Below are 22,944 nucleotides of genomic sequence, written 5' to 3'. Positions count from 1 at the left end.
AGCACTCTCATCTAGGAGCTTACACAAACCATTCAAAAAATAAAATAACAAAATGTTATCGTAACGTACCTAGTCACCTCATCTGACCTCAGCAAGAGAGCATGGGCGAATTCATCTTGCATGGCATTAAAAGCAATGCCTAAGATTCAATACTTTACAAACAGCACTTCTATTTACTAAAGTATCAATGAAAGCACTCCTGCTTCCATATTCCCTCCTCCATGGTGTTTTTCAGGGTGTCTTCTTTTAATAAAGATGTAAAACTCAAGTCTTAGCCACTTACTGGGCTCCTTAAAAGATATGAACTTGTCCATCCTCTCCCACTGCTAGCTTGGCCAAATTCCAAACTAATTTATTCTGCTTGTCCAGATTTTCCTTTTGGTTTGGTGACCAAAGTATCCGTAATTTCTCCATGTAACTCTGCTTCTTCTGTCTTCTTATTGAACAGCCAATTTTTTTTTCAAGTGGAGGAAAAGTCAAGCTAGAAACTTGTTTTGAAAGATTCTCCTTTAAAGGAGGGTGAGGCAGGAAGAAAAAGGGAGACAGAAGGCAAAGAAGCTGCCTTTAAGTTTTTAAATGAGTGGTGTATGGGTCATCCACTCTAGCAAGATTTTAAAATTGAAAGGAAAGTAACCATGATTAACAGATGCTTTTACAAGAGCAGTGGTGAATAAAAATTACCACCAGACAAATTCTAAAGAGATGAACTAGCTGATGATCAAGGAAAGAGGTGGTTGCATGCAGCTGCAAAACAAGCAGCATATATTATTTCAACAATCTTCGGACTTCATAGACACATTTTGCTTGCATTTTCTGCAATGAATTGTTACAAGTATGTCCATCAAGAGACAGAAGTTGTGTTCTAATGCTGCTAATCCTGTTAGCAGAGTATTTCAGACTTTTTGTGGTGCAGCCAAAATGTAAAGACAGAGGGAATAAAAAGGATGTCAAGTGGCTTAAAGGAAGCACAATAGGATGTCACTACTTAATTGCCAATGCTCAAAGGTGTCAGTTTGGTCATACCACTTTCTTTCACTGCCATAATGCTAGCACTACTAACTCAAGCTTCAGCAGCTCACCCGGCACTGCACAAAACCTAAAAGCATACACGGTTGCCAGTCTCTAACATCTTTCAGTTAGGATATTTTTACCCTTTACCTGCCTTTGGTACCTCCCCTAACATCCCATAAGAAGTCCTGTGCAATCCCCAAATGCTCTTGCCCTGCACCCCATCACGTGTCCCATGCACCTCAGCAGTAAACCCCCTCAGCCCCAAAGGTGCTCTGGCATTGACTCATCTTGATGGGGTTCAGACCTGGACACTGGGGCTGAGGCTCTCCTGGGGCAGCCTTGGGAAGGGCCCAGACAGGATGTCCCTTCCTTTGGGTCCTTAATTTGGGTTCCTGCCTGCCACTGTGCCCTTGTGCTCCTCTGGATTTGTGGAGCTGGGCCTTTGGTGGGCTGATGGCCTCTTTGATGGCCTGGGAGGAGCTGGGGCACGCCGCTTGCCTTTGTCTGCTCTCACATAGCCTAACAGACCTTCCCTGCAAGAGTGACCTGGCATCTAAAACGCCCTCCCAGCTTTTATTTCCTTTTCAATTTATTTTCCTGTATAATTGGAGAACATCTGCTCTTCCTATTGAGCATTTGGTATAATTTAGAGGAAGAATGAAAGGCATTTGTATTAGAAACACAAACAGAGGCACCAAGATCAGACCAAACAATCCTCACAGAAAGCATGAAAATAAATTCCAGCTAAATGCAAAGGTGAATTTTCTGAATTCCAATACCCCTCTTTTTAGAGGGGGATGCAGTAAGCATTTTTCTGCAGTCACTAACTTTTAATTTATTAACACTAAATTAGAACTTTGGAATTCTTCAAATGTTCACCCTGTGTATCTTCAGCCCGGCCCAAACAATACTTCACGAGATGGATTTGACACACAAGATCGTTTCAGCTGACCCAACGCATTACTGTGGGAAAAGAGGAGAAAGAAATTGGCCCTTCTGGGCCAGCAAAGCCGGGCTTGCTGACTGCACCCCGGATGAAAGTCACTTTTTCTTTTCTGACCAAGGACTGAACACAGAAGCTTGATGAAGTTACAGGGACCAACTCTTTCCAACTGTGGGGAAAAAATTCTGTTTATGTAATCTTTCTTTTGCCAAACGTGAATCTGGGAGCTCAGCTGAGCTGACGTTAGTATTTCTTTAAAGTTAAAGAGCCAAAACATTTTTCGGTGTGATGTTCTTCTGACTTCCACCATTGACTATAGACTCTGCTGAAAAACAAATAAACAAACAAAAAAAAACCGCAAAGCTACACCATAATCCTAAATGTCATCAAACAATTTCATTAGGATTATGCAAAGCATAAGAATTGGAAATCCAGGGACACGGAGAGTCTTACATAAGCAAATAAGCAACAGCATTATCCTGCGTTAGGTCCCAGGGGCCGCAGGTACTATTTGATGCCTGTTTACCTGCGTGTTGGTGGGTTACCTTGCTTGCCTAGGACTCCCGGAAAGGGGCAGCCTCAAGTGCCTTCAGACAACTTGCAGTCTCTTCACTTTGTTTCTTAAATTGGAAACTTATCTCTTCACTGAGAGCACAAATTCTTACTGTTTTCTAAGCAGAGTCTGGGTTAGCATACTCCATACATAGCATACTCCCTGAAGAAGCAAATTAAGGTGTAAATTTACTGATTTTCTACATTACTAAATATAATGGTCTATCACTTAAACAACACACCAGAAGAAAAAAAAAAAAGAGAGATGATTAAGAATCAATTTTTACCAAAAAAAAAAAAAAAAGACACCAAATAACAAAAACCACCAAACCCCCAACAACACTGATTACTGGAAAGCCCATTTCATAATTTGCCAGGAAATGGCAGTGATGTATATAAATTTCAAAATAATAAACATTAAATAAACACAGACAACCAACACAAGAAAGGCTGTTATGAAAGCCTTTTGCAGCAGCAATAAACCCCAGATCCTGAAAAACTTCAAATAGTCCAAGAACACATGGTAAAAACAAATACAAGAACTGTCTTATAAACTGCATGTAAATTAAGAACAAAACAATGGCAACAGCCTTCAGATTATATCTGCAATGGGAAATGGCTCATCCAAGAAAGGAACGCCAACCCACCTGCCTCAGCCATGCCTGAGCTTGGGTTGGTTCTCAATCTCACTCAAGTTTCAATCAACTTGAACAATGTTTGAGCATACTGACAGGCAGGAAACCAGTCTTGAGTTTAGAAGCTGTTGTATACCTATATAGGGAAAAACAGTCTCTTCTGTTCATCTCATGATAACTTAATAAAAAAAAGAAACAACCCATGAGAACATACCAATGTGAAGAGGCGTGACACAAAACACCAGCTCCCTCTTCTTTAAATAGCCTCCACTTGGCAAAGAGTAAAGGGGTTATTGCTGAGTTGTCTGCCTGAACAAATACTGAGGGATGACTTCAGGTTAGCAAGGTTAAGGAAACAGTTGAGAGCAGTGGTTCCATTTTTAACTATTTTTAATTTAGAGGCCACAAAATATTTTCCAGCACGGAGAAAATATAAAGTAAACAGAAGGGGAAGTTTTTTGCATCCCTCCTACCCTCCTTTTATGTTAAATTTTAGATACCCCACAAGAAGGGCGGGGTTGATTGCTGCCACCCCAACCCAGCCTCTGGGTCTGTCACCGCTGAAACTGAAATAGGTGTTTTTGTTATTCTCAAAAACAGCGTTTTGCAGCAGCACATAATGCTTCTGCATTGTTATATTCACTATTAAAACCTCGATGAACTGTTCTACAAGCCTCTTTTGACTCAGCAACAGCCCAGCTTGTTTTGGTAGCTGTGGACCTCTTCCATTTTCATCATTTCCTTCAAAGCTGATACGTATTTCCAAAGTTCCCAGTGGCTTTAGAGACAGCCACCAGCAACTCGTAGAGGATGCTACTTAAAATAAATAGATAAATAGATAAAGAGGCAAAACAAACACAAACAGCAAGATCAAAAGGCACAACAGGTTTGCTTTGTTTGGTGGGGCTAACCATGGAGCAGCAACATAAAAATCCTACTTAAAAAATCCTATAAAATTCTTGCTTCCTTCAATTCTATTTTACACCTGAATCCTGCATATATGCAGTGTGACAGCCTGCAGGATTTCTTCCGAAAACCTCATTACAATATTCAGTTTCTTCTGCAGCGAGCAGTAACATCAGACAGTAAAACTGTGTGACTCTCATTGATTCTAGCTACAGGTGTCATTAAAGTAATGGGTACGCATAGCTGGGGAAAGCTGAGATTCAGCATCGGTGTCAGCGTGTCTCAGGCCACTCCACAAACGACTCATTTCTAGAAACTCCAATAAACTCCAAATTGCGAAACTTACTTGGAAAGCCTTTCAGGCTTCCCAAAAGTTAATTCTATTATAGCAAAAAATAAAAGCTGAAGTACTGAGATATTTGATTTCTATCAACATGATAAAAATCTCACTATAGGGTGAAAAAAAAAACAAAGAGATGGTTGATTTTGGCTGTGGTTGCTGCTGCTGCTGTTGTTTTGCTATGCTTTGTTTTAAGTAAAGCTACATTTTTTAACAGTGACAAAGCTCAGTAACGAGTTATTAGCTATACTTGTATGGTTAATCTATGTTAGATTCTCCATCACCTGAAGCCTTTAAAACAGTATCAGGCACCTCCTTAGAAGATAAGCTGTAGCTCAGCCAAGTTTATTGAGTTGTATTAAAAGCTACTAGATTAGGCTCTACAGTTTATGTTTATGTAAGATTGCAACCATGATATAACGTCTCTAACCATAAGTGTCTACTAACCTGTAAAATATCCAAAATACAAAGGCCCTATGAGCTACTACTTCTCATGGATGTAAGCATGGTCACATAAAACAGACGGTTGTATGTCAAATGAGAAACAATCAAATGCAGAAACATCAATAAGGGCAGCTTTGGTGAGATATGGAGAATACCACAACCATTATCATGTTACAAATATAGCGCTGAAAATAAAACCCCACATCTTATAAGAGCACAAACACATCTACAGAAGATATCTGCCTTACTAGTGCCATGGCAACTGCAAGAATAAATACATACACTGACCTCAAGGAGTAGCAACTTCACCCAATTAAGAGCATTGCTTATAAAGGGAACGAACAAGCAAGAGACGGCTGACCACATACCCATGAAAGCCTGGAATGTTTTCTGCTTCCAGGGAGTATTTCAATGCCTTTGTTATTATTTTGAGAGAAAGAGAGAGAAAAACAAGGTATTTGTCCCTAGTTTTACAGTCCCTGAGCGCACGAAGTTAACCAACTGAGCAGATGCACACTTCAGGGACTTCCCCAAATCCAACCTCTCTCATTTCCATCCCCCTTGGAACAGAGAAGCCTAGCACCAACACCCTTAACAAGACCCCAACCCCACAGGCTGATCTAACCTTACACAAGCCACCCGCTCCTTGCCTTCACCCTGGAGACAATGACCTGCTCATACAAATCGGCCAACAAATTCAAAATGAAACAGCTAAATCTGCCCGTTCAGGGATTACCTTGCATTTCACCACTGTCTGCTTGAACAGCTTTCACGCTGCTATGATTCACTGCTCAAATTTGTCAGAAATGCTGTGCACAGTTGGATAGACCTGTAAGAATGGACTTACAAGGGTGATTTGAGACTGGTTGCTAAAGAAGCAAGTCTTCCATGATACTTTATATAATGGTCTGTCAAGACGTCGTCCCTTACCGCTGCTGGCCAATTCCAAAAGGGAGGGAGAAGTCCTGAAAACACTATGTTCCTAAAAATCTGGTGAAAGTCAGTACGGACAAAGAGAGATTATAATCAGAGCATGCATGGAAGAAAAAATAGGCAAACTGCCATTATATGTCCTGTCTGGTGATACAGCACCAACATTGCTGCTGACTGGTCGCTTGCTTGGAGGAGCTTTTAGCCTGGGGGCGCGGTGTGAAGCTTAGGTCACTGCAGACCTCCAAGTACCCAAGCAGAAAAGGACACAAATCTGTAGGAAACTAGCCATTATTACATTTTCAGTCCACAAACAACCTGGATATGCTTATTTAACCATAATGTATTTTTCTATTATAGCAAATTACAACGTATGTATGTTCACAAGTTCTCCACATCTGAGCAAAAACCCAAACCAGAAAAACCCACCTAGAATAACGTATTACTTACATCTCCTACAATAAATCTAACTGTAACAGTCGTAGTCTTACTCGCATACTGCATTAGCAATTTAAATATTGTCTAACAAGCAGCTAAGAGCTAAATAGACTTTTTCCCTTTTAAAAAAGTCTTACAAGTGTGAAACTTTGAAAAGCTGACACACTCATTACCCCGTGTCTTTACCATGACTAAGACAGACAAGTCTGATTTACAAGCATTTCAGAATTTTGTGAAAACAACATTAACACGGGAACTGCTCTGCAGCTTCGTTACCCACTGAAACCAACTCAAAGTAATTGCTATGCACATACTTATTCCCAGAAAAGCAAGTCTGTAAGCCACCAAATGGGAAGAAAAGGCAAAAGAAGAGACTTTTGCATTTAATAACCAGTAACAGTTGAGACCGCTGCTCTCTGTCATGCTCACCAACTTTTAAAAAGCTGTCATTTAGATGTCTAAAATACCTTATTTCTCATGACTACTCAATCAGGCTCTCCAGTTTGAGGGTCCTAACCACTGCTGCTGTTTAAAGCATCCAGAACATTACTTGCACATGCGTTATAAAAACAGTATTGCAGTAGGAGCGAAGCTTTTAAAATTCGGGGAAAACAGCCATGGGGTTTTCCCCTTTTGAGAGCTTAAGGTTTTATGAGTGAACCTAAAGGACTGCCAGACTTCTAAAGTGACAACACATTACGAAAAAATTTCCTATGTGTTTTGCAAATTTGAAGTCAGCCACATTTCAGAACTGACATCACAGTTTTTAATATCAGCTCTAATGAAATATAATTCTCCAATGACATAGCTGTGAAGTACAGCATTTTCATTTCACTAGCTGGCAGAGAGGTTCTGGCCTTATTATTATTATTACTTACATAGAGCCAGAAGTGTTCTGGGCCTTGCACAGACACATCTGAAGACAAGGCCTCTTCCTCACATCTGCTGTAAACACGGAGACCACAGGGTGTTCAGCCTAACAGAAGGGGCAGATTCATTTTCACATGGCTGCTATCGCCAAATTGTATGTTAATACACAAGAATATGAATACAGTGTAAGGAATAGTTGGCCTTCGTCTGCTCTCCAGTTTCAGTTTCACTAATCTCTTTGGGTGGGATTGAATAATTTTAGTTTGGGAGAGTTTCACTGTTGTTTTAAAATTTATTTATTTTTTAAATATCTACAGTACATGAAAAAATTCTGGCTATCAGCAAAACCCTGCGGGGAACAGGGGTCAAGTTGGGAACTAAAAATAATAAAAACTATTTCTTGTTTAGGTCACATTTCTTCTGCTGGATGAAAGAATGAGATATTTATTTTGAAAGCGCAGGTACCTGCACAGCTCATGACAATTTAATTGCACGTCAGTACAGATCAGAAAGCTCCCTGTTGCAGATGAATGAACTATGTAAGTGAGCAGAGCTCTTCCTTTCCCAGACCCTGACGATTCAAGGAGCAGGGATGAGAGAAAAAGCCAAAATTCTCTGCTTCCCTGAGGCCTACACCCACTTAACTGAGATGAAATCAGAGCATGGCAGACTGCAATAGGAGAGGGAGTCTGGCAACCTCAGAAGCCCCAGGACAGTTGTTAGGAACACCTGCCACAGGCACTTCTTTCTGAATTTGTTGTTGGGATAAGCAACAACAAGAGCAATGTTGTACTTCCCTTCACCTATGCCTCCTGCTCAATGCCTGTGATTCTTCAGGACACCAGTGGTGTTACTCTGGGAAAGAAACGTGCGTCAGCTTGGCTGTCCCAAGACATTTAAAGGCTCTGGAGACAGAGCACGGTGCTCTAGGGCTGAGCAACAACCCTGGTTTCACTCGGTGCTCAGGGATCCTGACATCCACGGGACTCCCATGCACGCAGGAATGGCTCCAGTGCATGACAGTATATGAAAGGGGTATTGCACAGCCAAGTACGAAGGGACAAATCTAGGCCTCTAGGCCTGGCCTGACAAAACACACATAGGAAGAAGAAAAGGATAATCACAGTCTTCTGGCCAACAGAAAGCGGGAGCTACTGTTGTTAATCTAAATGCAACATCTCCAAATGGCCATCCTGAGTGGAAAGCAGCAGGCTACATCACCTCCAGCACCAGGCTGATTCATGCATGCTCTGCTTGGGTGGGAGAAAAAGAACCAGCATTTGGCACATCAAATCGAGAGGAGGAAAAAAGCCTCCAAAAAACACATGGGACAGACATCTGGTGAGAGTTAACATCAAGCTTCATTGTGGGGTGTTGGCCTCCCATGTAGCTCTTGTGGTAACACCTTGTTTGATTTGTAAAAGGTAAAAGCAGTAGATCAGTAGCAACCTTCCCTTCAGGCTGGGCTCTGATTCTGAAGGTAACTCAGGAATCATACCTTCTTTTTGCATCTTTCAGAAATACTTAAGGATTTTTGAATGTGGGTCTGCGATGCATGAACTGGAGCCTAAACCCAATTTGAATTCTTAGTGAATGACAACTGCACACCAGCTCTGTTTGAGGCTACAGCACAAGCTGAAGAGACTCTTTCTTTACTTTTTCTGGTCAGGGGTCTGAGTAAGGAGGGGAGGGTCTGCGTAAGACATCATGGTGCAGCTTGCAGCGGTGGTGGTTGTCTCTCTCAGTGCTGCAACTCTTTTCCAAAAAGACAGCTGCAGAGGATGAAATAAGTGTTATCCTTCAGTTACTCTAGATTACTGACAAACACTAGACTGGTCTCCAATGCCCGTGGAACTCAGATGAGAAAATACAGTGTGCAGCCTCCCAAAATGGGTATAAACTTTGGTTCTCTCTGGAGGATACCTTGGGAAGAGGCGGAGGATCAATGGGGACTGGCGTCTTCTCCAGCTCCATGTAACCGAGTGTAAGTCAGGAACAAAACAGATCACTCCTCCTCTGAGGGGTGGTTGGAAACTTGCAGGGGGAGACAGCATAGCAGGGGAAAAACTGCCGTGCATGGCTACTCTCAAGAGGTTATGGTCAGGACTCACCAACGCACTTGCTGGAGGCTTTGCCTCAGCAAGAAGAGAATCAAAACCATGTAAGGATGGTGGGGTTTGGCCCATTGTAAACACTGGCATTCATAAAGGAGCACAGCATCACTGCATGCCTGTGACAGATACTCATGGCTTGCTTCTCATAATGTCACGTTACAATACTTTGTACTGAGATTTTTATATAGTAGGCCCTTAATTTAAGTAATTGCATTTTCTACTAGTGGGAAACAGGCTGCATTGACCATGCCCAATAAGCTATTGTCCCACTAGTCATTTTTGCAACATTTTTTTAACCAACATTTGTTTTAAAGCACTGCCTTTTTTTTTTTTTTTTGAGAGCTCTCTTGCCTCTATTAAAGGACAATGCAAGCCTGAAACCAGCAAAATGCTCACGTCATCCCTTTCATCAGGCGCTGCAACAATATGGTTTAGGAAGGGGATAAACTAGTTAACTAGTTGCTAAAGCTATCTTGAGCCCCTGCCTGTGAACTCCAAAAACACTAGTTCTCACACAGCTCTAGAAGCTTAATATGCAAAGTTATACTAAAATGGTATTAAAACTTTTACATCTTCCACCCACACAAATTAGTCCCCTCCTACCCCTCCACAGCTTCCAGCTTCAAATATCCTGGCATAAAATGATCAGACAAAATAGGTGACTTATGTTTTTATTGGTTCCTCCAGACTATGACGACATTTCCTAAAATGCTGAGCCAGGAAACTATTAATGTCTCTGAAAAAGTGGAAGGGGTCAGGCTATTTCAAAGGGCATGTGTTTGCTAAGAAGCTTTTGTTGCAGATGTATAGGCCACTTAAGATTCAATTAGTAGTAACAAAAATATTTAGCATTCACACAGTATTTCTAGCTTTAATGTATATTATGAACACATTTGCAACACCTCTGTGTGGTAAGAAAGTATTACCCCTTTTTAACTTTTTCAGAATTCAAACTGGAAGGTGAAACAGCTTTCCTTAGATTTTATAAAGCAGCACGTCCCTTCCAAGATCAGAAGCCCCCTCAGGTTTTGTACACGCTCCCAAGCTCAGGCTGTTACTGGAGGGAGAAATGGAAATGGTCTCGAGCTTATCAACATTACAAAAAGGAAGACGAACCAGATTTTCTTGGTTTATCTCAGCCACACTGGCCTGCATTTGGCAGCACAAGGTAGCTCAGGCATTTGCAGGTGGGGTCATAGATTCCTTAAAAAAGCTCCCTGGGTTTTATTTACCAGCACTAAACCAAACCAATTGGTATGCCAACAGGAGCATACCAAACCCAGGACAGAAAGAGGGATCCTACAGGGGCTCCCAAAACCCTTGTTATTTTCAGGCACATACTACATGTGCATACTTCTTGTTTGTGCTCTGCTGTCAGTAGGGATGGGAAGTATCAAGGGGGACACAAAAAAAAAACCCACAAAACCTTGGAGATAAAGCTGCCCAAAAGGTATCACAGCTTAACTTGTGGCAAGTTTAACTTCACCTGCCAACCCAGCTCTGGTCCTGATTACGTTAGAGTACACATGAAGGTCAGTTCCCTAGCATGGGGGTGGCGAAGCAGATTTAAACCCAACCTGCCTACAGCACACAGAGTACAATACATTTTACACAGAAAAGAGTGCTGTGACCTAAGAGAAGTCATTCTGCCCTTACTGAGTCCAGCATCTCACTCATTTGTCACGTCTCAAGCCACCATGATCCTGTCACACTACCACCACCACCACAGGTAAAAATCCCACTATTGCATAGTGCCATCTCCTGGGCAAGCAAGACTGAAGAAACTCCTGACTCTTCTCTCTCGCAGCATCCAATGTTTTCACGTCTCCTCCAGCTCTGGCGGGCCAAGCGCTACCTCTGCTCGCAGAACACAAGCAGTGAAATCACAGGAAGAAGAGCAGGTTGTTTACAGCTCCCACCGTGAAACGTGAGACTCGGCAGCCTGCTCTGGAGAGAGGCAGTATGTGCACAGGCAAGTACCGTGCAAACCCACAGGATTAAGTTCACTCTGGGCTGCTGGCTAATCACAAATTAGCAATTAAGGCTTCCTTTCAACATCCAAACAGGAAATGGGAGTGGAGGAAGTGAAAGCTTAATAATTTCTTGTGTGTTAACAAGTTACATGAGCCACTCCAAGAAAAAAGTTTTCTGATTTGAACTTAAACCTAGCACATCGTCTGCCCCAGTGGCAAGCATTTATCTTTGAAACCAAACCGTGCGTCTTGGAAAAGAAAGCACTGATGCAAACATTTAATTTGATACAGCTTAATTTCCAGGAAAAGAGAACATCAAGCCACGGAATAAAGTTGAGGACCCTACCTTTGTGTAATCACAAGTGCTGAGATTATGATCTTGAAACGAAGCCAGAGGTGGTTAGTCTGGAATCTCTCTAGAAACAATCAGTGAAGAACCGGGACAGAAGGGGTAACTTTTCAGTTACCACGAACTGTTAGATCCATAATGGCCTCTGACCAAGAAGCAAGAAAATCAGACAATGTGTTAGGGCTTTTTCTTTCTACTGTCTCTCAGGGCTACTGTCCATTTTGGCCCTGTACATTTCACAATGTCTACCTCACCATACAATAGAGGGTGAGGAGAGCTGGGGAAGAAAGTCCCTGTGGGGCAACAAGAATCCTGAAAGGCCTGAAGGAGCAAAGGACTCTTAGGCATCTGTGCTGAATGCAACGAGGAACATCTCTCTCCATCTTCAAACCCATCAAGTCACAGCCCCTGGCAAAAGCAAAAAGCCTGACGCGTTACACACTCCTAACTTCGTGCTATCTTCACAGAAGGAGAAAGAAAAAAGCTTTGCACAACTGTTGAGTAATTCTCAAGGGCTCAAGAAAGATTAAAGGCCAGCCTCTTGGATGCCTGGAGATATCAAAGACAGATTAGGGACAAAGAATAGGATGACATATATGGGTGGATGCAGACAGATGTTTTGAGGGAACAAAATTGATCTGGGAATACAACAAAGAACTCCTTATTTTTTAGGGATTCTTTACTGATGTACCTCCCCCCCCCCCCCCCCCCCCCCCCAACAAAAAAACAACCAACCAAACAACAATAAGAATAAAACCACACAGATAATTTAAGTGGACTGCATGGAGAACAGAAGAAATGCAAAAGAATTTAAAAAACACAACAAAACACCTTCTGTCAATATATCTGCTATACAATCTCATTACCTCCCATGGATGCAAACAAGAACAGACATATAACATAGTTACCACGGCCCACAAATACTGATTGGACTAAATAAGGCGCTAAAATCGTGTGGGTGCATGTTCTCCATTATGGAGTGTGAAGGTATCTTTTTTCTCTTGTTACAGCAGGAGAGACACAGACAATTCTAGGTCCAGAGTAGCATTTACCCTAAACTGCCACCTGCCATAACGTACCTCAACGTACTTATTACAGTATGCATATGGTTGCATGTGTGGACTTCACTGTGGACTCTCAAATTGCTGCTCTGAGCAAGGAAAAAGGAGGAAGAATGTCTATTTTACATGTGAACTTCTATCCTAGATCCTCCATGGCCAGACAGTTTTCACAGTAGGCATTGCCTGTTTCCAAGGCGACTGGAGGTAGATCTGATATTTGATCAGCCTGGAGTTTGGATCACCCACTTGCAAAAACTCTCCAGAACAAGAGTTTTGAAAATTGAAAAACATTAATTGTGTAAGACTGCTGGGTTTGTTTGTTTGTTTGCTCGCTTTTAGACGTAATCATAGGTAGGTATTATCTCCTTCATTGGAAACAGCAACACCCTTTCCCCAAAGGACTCATACTGCTTGCTACCTTGCACTCCCAGGTGGTGCAATATGTACTGTGTCCATGCTGCTTTTTACTTTTTTACAAGATATTTACTTATGGAGTCACTACTTACTTTGTTCATTTGCTCATTTAGGATGTTTGTATTCACGGCAGCAATGCCACTTCCTACCACGTGAGAAAGACCATGACAACTCTGAAAGACTGCTACCTGCTCAGTTCCCAAAATGACGATGTCTGCCAGAACATTCAGGTTTCCAGCCTGTGATGCTCCAGCAGGTTAGTTGGCCTTCACTTCTATAGTATCAAATGCTTTTCCTTAAGCCAGAGGTTTCCAATATTTCTCCCCTCTCTTCCCAAAGAGCAGGGAGGGAGTATCTGGATGAGGTTACTTTGGTAAGGAGTGCTGAAGAGTTCCTACTTGTTTAGCAGGTATTAGTACCAACAATCCACTGCCAAAAATGGAGGAGGAATGTACTGACAACTCTTGGTGAGAGACAAATTATGATCCATGTCTCCTTGCCCTACATTCACACAACATCCAAGCTCACATGTTCCATTCACTTCAGGAATACATACTGGTGACCAGTTTCTCTGGACCAAACACCAAGTACCTGTTAACTAATATTAAGAATGATTTCACCCTGAGATGCTTGTACTGGACCTTACCCAAGAACTTTTTATACATTACATATATTACTGTTTTGCTGCAGTTGCTGTTTCAAAGCAAAGCAAGAACTCTGACAGATATATGCATGAGATCATCCAGATGAGGAGACTGTATATTTGGAGAGGTGTGGTAATACTCGACAAAACAGATTATCTTTTTCAGTCTGTCTTCCAAAATAAAGATTTTCTTGGATGATTATTTAACACAGGGGTTCCTAGAGGTTTGTCCAAGGAGGGCAACTTAATAGGTGGGATATTCAGGCTAGAAGCTGCATAACAGAAATCAATCTGTACAACAGTGCAGAACAGCCACAATTTAAAAATACCTCTGAGGGTCATCTTTAGAAGCTTTCTAGGTCAGTCTTCAGGAAGTCCCAACTCAGATGCTGAATTCTTGTGAGAAATATAACTGATCCTTGCATTTTCTTTCTCCTCAAAGACACATTTCTAATTTTTTTTTGTTCTGTTAAATTTTTTGTTCTCTTATTTTTTTTTGTTCTGTTTTGTGATGACTACTAGGATCTGTGTTACACAAGGAGAAGATTGACAAAGCAAGAGCAGACATGCTAGCCTTTCAATTTATAACATACTTGTAAATGCTTGTAAGCTCAAAACAAGCAATAGTCTTTATTGAAAAGGCCTCCAGCTCTAGAAGCAGCTCACATTATATTCAGGCAGTAGTGGAAGGAAGGGTTTTTTACTGTTTAAATCTCTAGTAGACTTTGTAAGCTTTTTTTCATAGTCTGAAGGTTTTAGAAGGTACTAATGTAATGATAACTTTTAGTATTCTCTAGAATACCACTCTCATTATGGTCTCATTGAGATACTTGCATGATGTGGTTTCTCTGTGCCACAAATACACACAGAGGAAAGATTTCTGCCTTGCATTATATTTGTACTGAAGCTTAGAGAGTAAGGAGTAAGAACTGTTGATATATACTCCCCTGAAGGCTATCACCCTCCGTTCACCTGTCTTCAAGTGAAGGTAGCAATTGTAAACTGCATCTAGGATTTGAGCACACAATTATACCAGTCAGATGACAATTCAATCACAGATGAGTAGGTTAAAGATGATTTAGGCACTGTTAGTAGTACGAACAATCCCACAAGCTTCTACTTTTTGTGTATGTTTTCAGTGGCCATCCATTCCCAGTTGCATACAGATTCACAAAATGAGAGGCTTTAGCATTTTGGTTTCTGTTTTGAAGGGTTGGCAAGAAGGCTTGCTCAGCTGTTATGCCCCTATTACCAAGACTGTAGCTTCCTTAACTTTAGTCATAATAACAGAAAACACCTACTCTAGTCCTTAAGTGCAAGTAGGTGTAACAGAGCATTCGATTCCACCTACAGAAACCACCTGAGGAACAAACTGTTCATCTTTCTCAGCAAACCTCTTTTTGACACTTAGTTCAGATATTCTGAGGGGAAAAGCAACCAGTGAAATGAAGAAGCAAACAGATAAAAATATTTGGAACGTCCCCTCAGCATTCTGCTAGGCAGGGAAACATGGCGCCAGCCCCACAGTCCCCTGAGACACAGGGGACTCCATCAGAGCACAGGCTCCAGTCCTGAGCAAAAAAAAATTTCTTTTGTCTCTGCTAGTCTAGCAGGCCTGCCAATGGACATCGCAAGTTTTAGGCAGGAAAGCATGTGTTGGGTCATGTATTCCTGTCATGCTAGATGATGGGACAGTGCCTGTGTTTGGAAGACTGGCGGAAAACAAGCACAGTGCTCTCCTGGGGTTGGATCACCCTTTGTAAAAGGGCTCCTTTCAGTACCAGGCATGACTGGCTGGCAGAGATCTGGCTTAAGTGGAGCATCCTTCTTTTTGCTCCTTAATCCCACACAAGAGGTATGTCTGGTCAAGAAATTATGTCTCATGCTGCCCCAAGGACCTGCCATGCCTCCTTACTGAAGAGAAAAAAAAAGGCAGCTGCCTTCTGTTGCAAAAGGACAGAGATCCAGGGTAAGCTGTAGGGAAAAATGAGGCCAAAGCCTCATGCAATGGTCTCTTGTTCACTGCACATGGTCTGACATGTCTGGTCACAGACTCGAGATCTCTCAGAAAGGGGATGGTCCCTGGGAGATAGAAAGGCCCAAGAAATACTGCCTGCTTTTAGCTGAATATTAGAAAGTGAGTTGTACCACAAAGTCACACAAATGTGACAAACAATTTACCATGCAGCAAGTTTTCTACACTGTAACCAGCCAAGGAGGCTAGATTTGATGTGTGGTCTGTTTAAGAAATACAGCCTCGCTGTTTTCCGTGTTTTATCTCATTCTGATCACGAGTTAAACAATCCAGTCAGTCCATTGTTCTTACAACATGGCAAGTAACTAGCTACATGTAAACAAAACAATTAGGCTCCATAAGGAATTGCTTGCCATTCAACGCTGAACTAAACATTGCATTTTGTTTCTGGAATCCAAATATGGTAAATTGGCTGACAGTTAACTATGGCGATACGATTCTTTGCTGCACAGAAAGGGTAAGTGGAAGAGGCAGCACAAACTGGAAAATCACCTTTCTTTCTCTTCTGGGCACAACCAAGAGCTAAACTGCCACAGCTGGCTCTAAAATCCTCCTCCTTCAGTTGCAAAAGCACCAGGCTCCATCACATCTCCTCCCCTCAAGGAGAATACCTCTGAGCCGTTAACCTCTTAAAACATCTGGCACTCTGACAACTCATTAGGGGATAGCACTGCACACAAGAAAATTATGAGTTGGTTTGTAGTTATTAGCTGTATTCCTGTTCCACCAAAATCAGACCATCAACTTGCTGGACAGAATATGCATGAAGGAAGAATGAGTCCCCTCCCCAATGGGCACAAGGCCAGAAGACTAGATCCTGTAAAACCAAATCCCCCACTCCAACACAAAAAAAATCAACTCCCCCACTGCTATCCATTTTATTTGTTTAGCTTTGCAGGCTGGATATTCCTAATTGAAATATTCTCACAATGTAGGAGTCTTGAATATTCAGGGCAGAAAAAGAAAATAACAGAAAAGAAGCATTACTAAATCCATTGGTGGGGGGAGCTAATAAAGGCAAAAATAGAAATACATTTTGTCATAGCACCCACAGGGAAGGCCATTTCTGTATCTTAAGTGTGCATGCTTTGCTCCTCTGAGAAGGTTTAGCAGTTATCCACTGTTACAAGTCTGCATGATGCTGAGGGGCAGGAGGCAACTGCACTGAAGCAGGCCTAAAGCTAGGGGAGGAAAAACAGAAGCAGGGATGAAAAAGGGCATAACAGGGTGGGTGCTGAGCCCTGGGGCTGAGAGGTCACAGGACATCAAGGGGAAGAAAAGAGTCTGGAAGCTCATGGTAGCTTCCAAGGTAGGTTCAGAGTTTCATACTGGAAATATGTGAGTTAAAGCCACAGTAATGGTGAATCTTCCTATCCGCATAAGTCATGCTCTCCCAGCCAACTTTATGACGTGCTATCTAAGCCTGTATGGCCCAGAACATCCCAGGTTTCTGATGAAGTTACCAGATAAACTGTAAGTTTTGACACATAGCTAGACAAAGGTTATAAAAACAAACTACTGCCTGTTTACTGTGGCAGTGCAATACATACGTCTCCGCCTGTGATGAAGGGTGAAAGACGCCATTTTGTGCAACAGCCTGGCAGAGACATCTGGGGGAAAGGTGAAGTGGCCTGTTACGGGGCTGTTATCCAAAGGACATGTAGCACCGGCTGAGTGGGAGACAGGTTGTGCAGAGACTTTCCCCACTATATTAGCAGAAGATGCACAACTTGTGTGAAAAACAGATGCTAAAACACCTCATTTGTTTGGCTTTCTGTATTCTGGATGACAGACTGTGGGGGTGGGGGGAGAAGGACCAGGAAAAAAAAGGTAAAATAGCCTTACATTTCTTCCTGAGCTTCACCCTGCATTGCAAATATTGCTGGCCATCAGATTATTGCCACCTACTTTCTATATTTCTTGCAAATATTTGTGGGCACACCTTCAAAGCTGCCTTGTACACTGAAGGATCATGAAGCATCCTAAGTGTGAGGCAACAGAGCCAGGAACACACAGAAAAAAAGTGAACCAGTTTTTAACCAGGAAAACTTCACATGTAGTGCTGCTTCTCTGTCCCTCATGTTTTCACTTTTTGCCCTCTGAAGTGAAACCTTCATCCAGCAAAACCAAAAAGGCTTACACCTTCTCAGGACATACCTCATGGTGCGATATGGTAGGAAGGGATCATGGCTTGGAATAAGGCTTCTTTGGAGGCACGCAGGGTCCTGGAGAATTTGGGACTCATCCCATGGCAAGGTCAAACTAACCCTGAAGAGTCACAAAGTTGTGAGGGTTGGACTCCAAACCAAAGAGTGAGGGGAGGAGAACTGGGACAGACTCTAAGACAGTAGCTGGCTTCTAACCTCAGTGGCACTGAAGTCCACAGAAAGGTCCCCTCCCTCTTGCAGCCAAGACAGGGACAACAGTTCCTGCAGTTTTCTTATAATGGCATCTTTGAATGATTAGGAATTCTGATTGTTTGAGGCTGGAAAGTGAAAGGAAGAGCTGCTTCCAGCACCATGAAAAGACAAGAGAGATGCCCAAGTTCAAGTTTTCATCAAATGGGCACAACTACTTCCAGTAGGTTCTGCTTGTCCTTCAGACAGATTTACCATCCATCTTTCCCCACACTTTCCCAGATGTATGGCATTCAGAATGCATTCTCTAGAACATGCAAATGTGGTACAAGCCTTATTCTTAATGTGTTCTACCCTTACTCTTCATTTTTCTGCCTCCTCTAAGCCCTGCACCTTTTTCAGTCTCTTAGTCTTAGCTTCATCGACCGTGTGCTCTGCCATTTTCTGCTTTGCCTTCATGTTCTCCGGTTTTCCTTCACTAAAACAACCCTTCTTGCATGTTATTTCCCCCAAACAACAAAAATCATAGCACTAATCTGATTTTATAGGTGTAGCACAGTTGATTTTACTTCACCATTCTCATTCTTTTGCCTGCATTGGCATTGTCCACAAGCCCTACGGGAGAAGTGCTGATCAGATTTGAACTGTGCTTAGTAAAACAGCACCCAGAACTAGTCTGGCCCTTCAGTCTGTCCCCAGTAAATGCACTTAAAAATATATAACTTGTTTGTTATGCAGCCATCACCCTACTTCTATTTTAGGACTGAAAGTTCCAGATCCACACATTAATACTGCATCTTCTCCCAGTGCAATACCTAATGCAATTTTCAACAAGGTCACTTTGCCAGACTCTTTAAAGGTGGTTGAGCAATTTCACTTCAGACCCCAGGCAAGAGGCAAACTTCTGCTGGTATCAGGGAAAATTCTTCTGAGGTACAGAGGAAAAGGCCTCAGAATTTGATCCTTAAAAAGATAATGCTGCTTGCCTCCCCAGCTCTTGCCACTGTAGCTCTGAGGGCTTGCTAAGCACTTACATACCACAGTGTTGAGCATGGCAGTAAAACCTAGACAGATTGTTTGCACAGGCTAGGATGTGGGCATCCTGTTTCTCACGGCACCATCCTCATAACATGCAACCGCTGCCAAGCATTACAGTATAAATCTCCCACTGAACCCAAGATGCGGTTGACAAATATCCAAAAAAAGAATAAAAATATTTATATCTTAAACATGTTGAATGGGTAAACAAGATTGTAACCGGGACTCTGTTATGTCCTGCTTACCAATAGGCAGGCTGAAGCCGACAGGAATGTTTACAGCAGCCACTGCTGCGCCCTGTGGGCTCTTCTTCCTGCTGCCTTCTTCGGCAGGAGCAGAGCAAGTCCTGGGCAGGATGGTGGCCACCCACTTATGGTTAGAAGGTGGTCAACACCTGGCTCACTCGGCAGATGCTGAGCTTCTTAGGAATGATTTGCTTCAGCTCCTGAATCATTCCCAAATCACTGGACTCGATGACCCCTGTGGGTCCCTTCCAACTCAGGTTATTCCATGATTCCCTCACTACATATAAGCACCACACACGGCTACAGGTTTTTCTTCATCTCCTGAATGCCACACGGATGCTGACTGTCACTACAGGTTTGCCTTTGACGATCTTTAATAACCGATTTTATGGAGCCCATTTACTTTCTCAAGATAGTTATCTAATAATTCAATAAACCAATCACTACCAAAAATGGTCTGTTAGGGGTCAGATTTGTTGCTTATAAGTAACCAGCCTCAATTATCCTCCTCTCCTGCTCTCACTCCAAGCCTTTCAAAGCCTAAATCTTTTCATTCCACACCCACCAGTCATTTTCCCTTTACCATGCTTGCATGCTAGAATTCACTGAGCTGTTAATGTGAAAAGCTAATAATCTCTTACATAAATACTCTGTGTCATATTCGGCCCAAACTAGCGTTCATATTTTAAGGCATATGGCTTTAATAACTCAACATTTTAGAAATATATTAGTTTTTTTAATTTAATTTTTAACTGAAGGTATTTGACTAAAGGTCTGTAAGCCTACATATATACCACCTACCTGTATCTGAAATGGTATTATACAAAACTGTTCAAAATGACAAGTGAAAAGCTTAAACCTGTAGAAAGCCTGCAATATTTCAGTGCCACAGAGCAAGTAACGGCTATGCATTAACTGTCAAGCAATCCCAGAGAGAAAAACCACCTACTTAAAGATGCCATGTAACTGCTAAGGGACGTTTTCTGCAGTTAATACCTTAAAGAATACAATCTTATAACTTTAGGGGAACTCAAATGTCTAAGAATAGTTTTCTGACAGAAGTTGAGCACAAAAACCCTGTTTCAGGTAAGCACAAGAGCTCAGGACCTGCCTTAGACTGAAGCTCTGACACTTCAGCGCAGCAGGTCTGATTTCCAATGCTGTTTCTGTATTTCCAGCCTAACTATTTACTGATGTATCAATATATATTAAGGGAGAAAACCTGTTTCAAAGCTTCTAACATCTGATCTCCTGAAATATACCATCCTGGTGAATGCAAATTCCTTGCTATAAAACAGCACCATTAAAAGGAGACTTGCAATCCACTCAACTACTTATACTGAGACCCTATAATGAAAATCAGTTGAGCACTACCAATTCCCTATCCAATACTTATTGTTAATTCTTCTGTCTATATCATTACTGTGTTTTCCTTTTTCTTTTTAATTGGTTTGCTCCCCTTTCCTTACTGCCTGAGACACACACATACAGGATTCACCCAACTCAACATGCAAATACACCAATGGAAGATGATATGCCTGAAGTACAATCTAAAGAGAAAAAAAAAATTCTTTTTTTTTTTTTTCACCAGAAATCGCAGCCATTACTTTTAACAGCAATATGCAAAAGCCATTAAGGCAGATGTAAGAACTTTAAGCTTATGATATGCTGTACCCTGCTGCATCTGAGGAAGTGTCGTTACAGTGAATGTTAGTGATAGCATTTTGATATGGGCCACAGCATTGGCTAACGCTAGTTTCATTGCTCAATGTGGCATATTTTTCACATTATGTAATGCTTATTGTATGTATTATAATGACACATAGCTGAAAGCCATCAGTAAAGGCTTTCACTAGGGATTGTGCAAAGAAATTTGATATAATGATAAAGAGACAACACTTGATTGTTTTTCCTTATACTCTTTTGTACCTTTTGGTAGCTGTAAAATCAGTATGTTCTGATCAGATCTCCCAGGCTCACCTGCCACCCCTATGATACTGTTTGTCAGACCAAATTTAGAAACCAGCTGCTGGCAGAAGAGCTGCAGTCTCCTCGCTGGTGGAAGGTCACTAAATCAGGAGATGGAGGAGGGAGGCGGGTCTCTCCCAGTTCACTTCCCATCATCACATGCTGTACAAGTACCATCTTCTGTGGGACAATTTCTTTCAGTACATGCAGATTCCAAAATGGTTAGAAAGCAGACTAACTAGCTGGGGTAATTACAGGGAAACCTCTCAAAATACGAAGCCATATTAGGTGGCCTGTTATTGACTATGCCTAATTTAAAGTTTATGTGTCATCAGGGCAGACTTGCAGAAATCCTCATGAATGCAGCGTAATCAAGCTTTTATTAAAACTAGTCAGACGTTTTCACCACCAAAGCCAAGATTTCATTAGGAACCTTTCTCTGGTTTCTCTGTTTAACTTTCTACATTTACAGAACCCTGTCAAAATTACCTCTTAAAGACTTGAGCCTGAATTAACCGATACCTTCCAGGGGGCTATTTGTCACCAAGAGAAAGTGCACTAATTTGGATAGTTTAGGTTATTCAGATCTAATTTCTTTTCTTTTGAGAAACTTCAATGTACGTAAGTGCTATATTACTGTGCTGATGATGAGAAACAGACGAAAAAGAACTGCTTCCAATCCCAACCTCACATACTGTAATTGTATTAAATGATCATTTAATTATTAAATAGAATAGAGTGCAATGCAAATGAAAATTCAGAAAGTAAACAGTTTAATGTCTCAAAATCTCTTGTGTCACTGAAAGACCACAGAGGTCTAAGAATCCACACCAACTGGAATTTTAATAGACTAAACAGGTTTGATTTATTATTAAAAATTAATGTGAAATTAAATGACTGAGCACTACTTCAAAGGAGCTGGCTATACAGTTACTCCACCAGTTTGTTCATAAACTTACTTCCTGGCCAAATACTTTAAATTAATACAATGTCATTATGAACTGCTGAATTGCATGTAGAAATCTGTCTATCACTTCTTTGAAATACCACAGTGAAGAAATATTTATCCTAACCTCACTGGGCAAAACAATCTTGGAACCCCTGTAATTCCAAGATGAAATCACCAAAATTGGTCTAAAAATATTGCATTTTAAAATTTAATACCTCGTATTTTGGGGAATGAAATATTTGCATCTTGCAAAGACTGAGAAAAGCAGCTCAAGTATGCCTGTCCTTAAAAACAATGTTTCTCACATGATGGAAGAAAAGAAATCCACTAGCTGCGAATACCAAAAGACGCTGCAAGCCCCACTCCATTTTGGTACCTGGTCACTTTTGCCATCACAGAAGCATGCGTAGAGTGCAAGGTTTAGACTAAAGACATAGAAAGTTGCATGTTGTCCCATACAGTGGGGAAAAGGGATAAAATCTAGAAGCAAAAGTATTTGGTCATAGCAGGCCTATGTGCTCATTGGTTCCAGATGACTCCTCTCCTTAGTTTGCATCTTCGGTGCCTTCTGGGCCACTAGAAAGGCAAGTTCCTTCAAGTAGAGAACTCAATAAGGTCATTCCAAACATCAAAGGCAGCAACAAAGATGACACAGAAACAAGTATGAGAAGGACATAAAAGAAGGAGACTCCGGAGCAGCTGTCAGAATAAAGGAAGCATGATTGAGGC

General features: G+C 41.6%; 1 protein-coding gene across 3 annotated transcripts in view; it reads right to left on the bottom strand.

Moving 5' to 3' along the window:
• The window catches only part of CMSS1 (cms1 ribosomal small subunit homolog), a 239,465-nt gene that overhangs the window by 68,295 nt on the left and 148,226 nt on the right, over positions 1–22,944 (bottom strand). Inside the window, exon 1 of one of the 3 annotated variants that reach the window (XM_013185008.3) lies at positions 3,154–3,280. The exons of the other annotated variants lie outside the window; for them this stretch is intronic. Coding sequence (XP_013040462.1) covers positions 3,154–3,166 — 13 coding nt within the window. The 5' untranslated portion in view covers positions 3,167–3,280. Of the gene's footprint in view, positions 1–3,153; positions 3,281–22,944 lie in introns of those variants that run through there. 3 annotated transcript variants of the gene reach the window in all.

This window comes from Anser cygnoides, chromosome 1, assembly GCF_040182565.1.
Source record: "Anser cygnoides isolate HZ-2024a breed goose chromosome 1, Taihu_goose_T2T_genome, whole genome shotgun sequence".
In the NCBI taxonomy this organism is placed as follows: domain Eukaryota; kingdom Metazoa; phylum Chordata; class Aves; order Anseriformes; family Anatidae; genus Anser; species Anser cygnoides.
The sequence above is the reverse complement of the archived record's forward strand: the minus strand, read 5'-3'. Positions and strand labels throughout refer to the sequence as shown.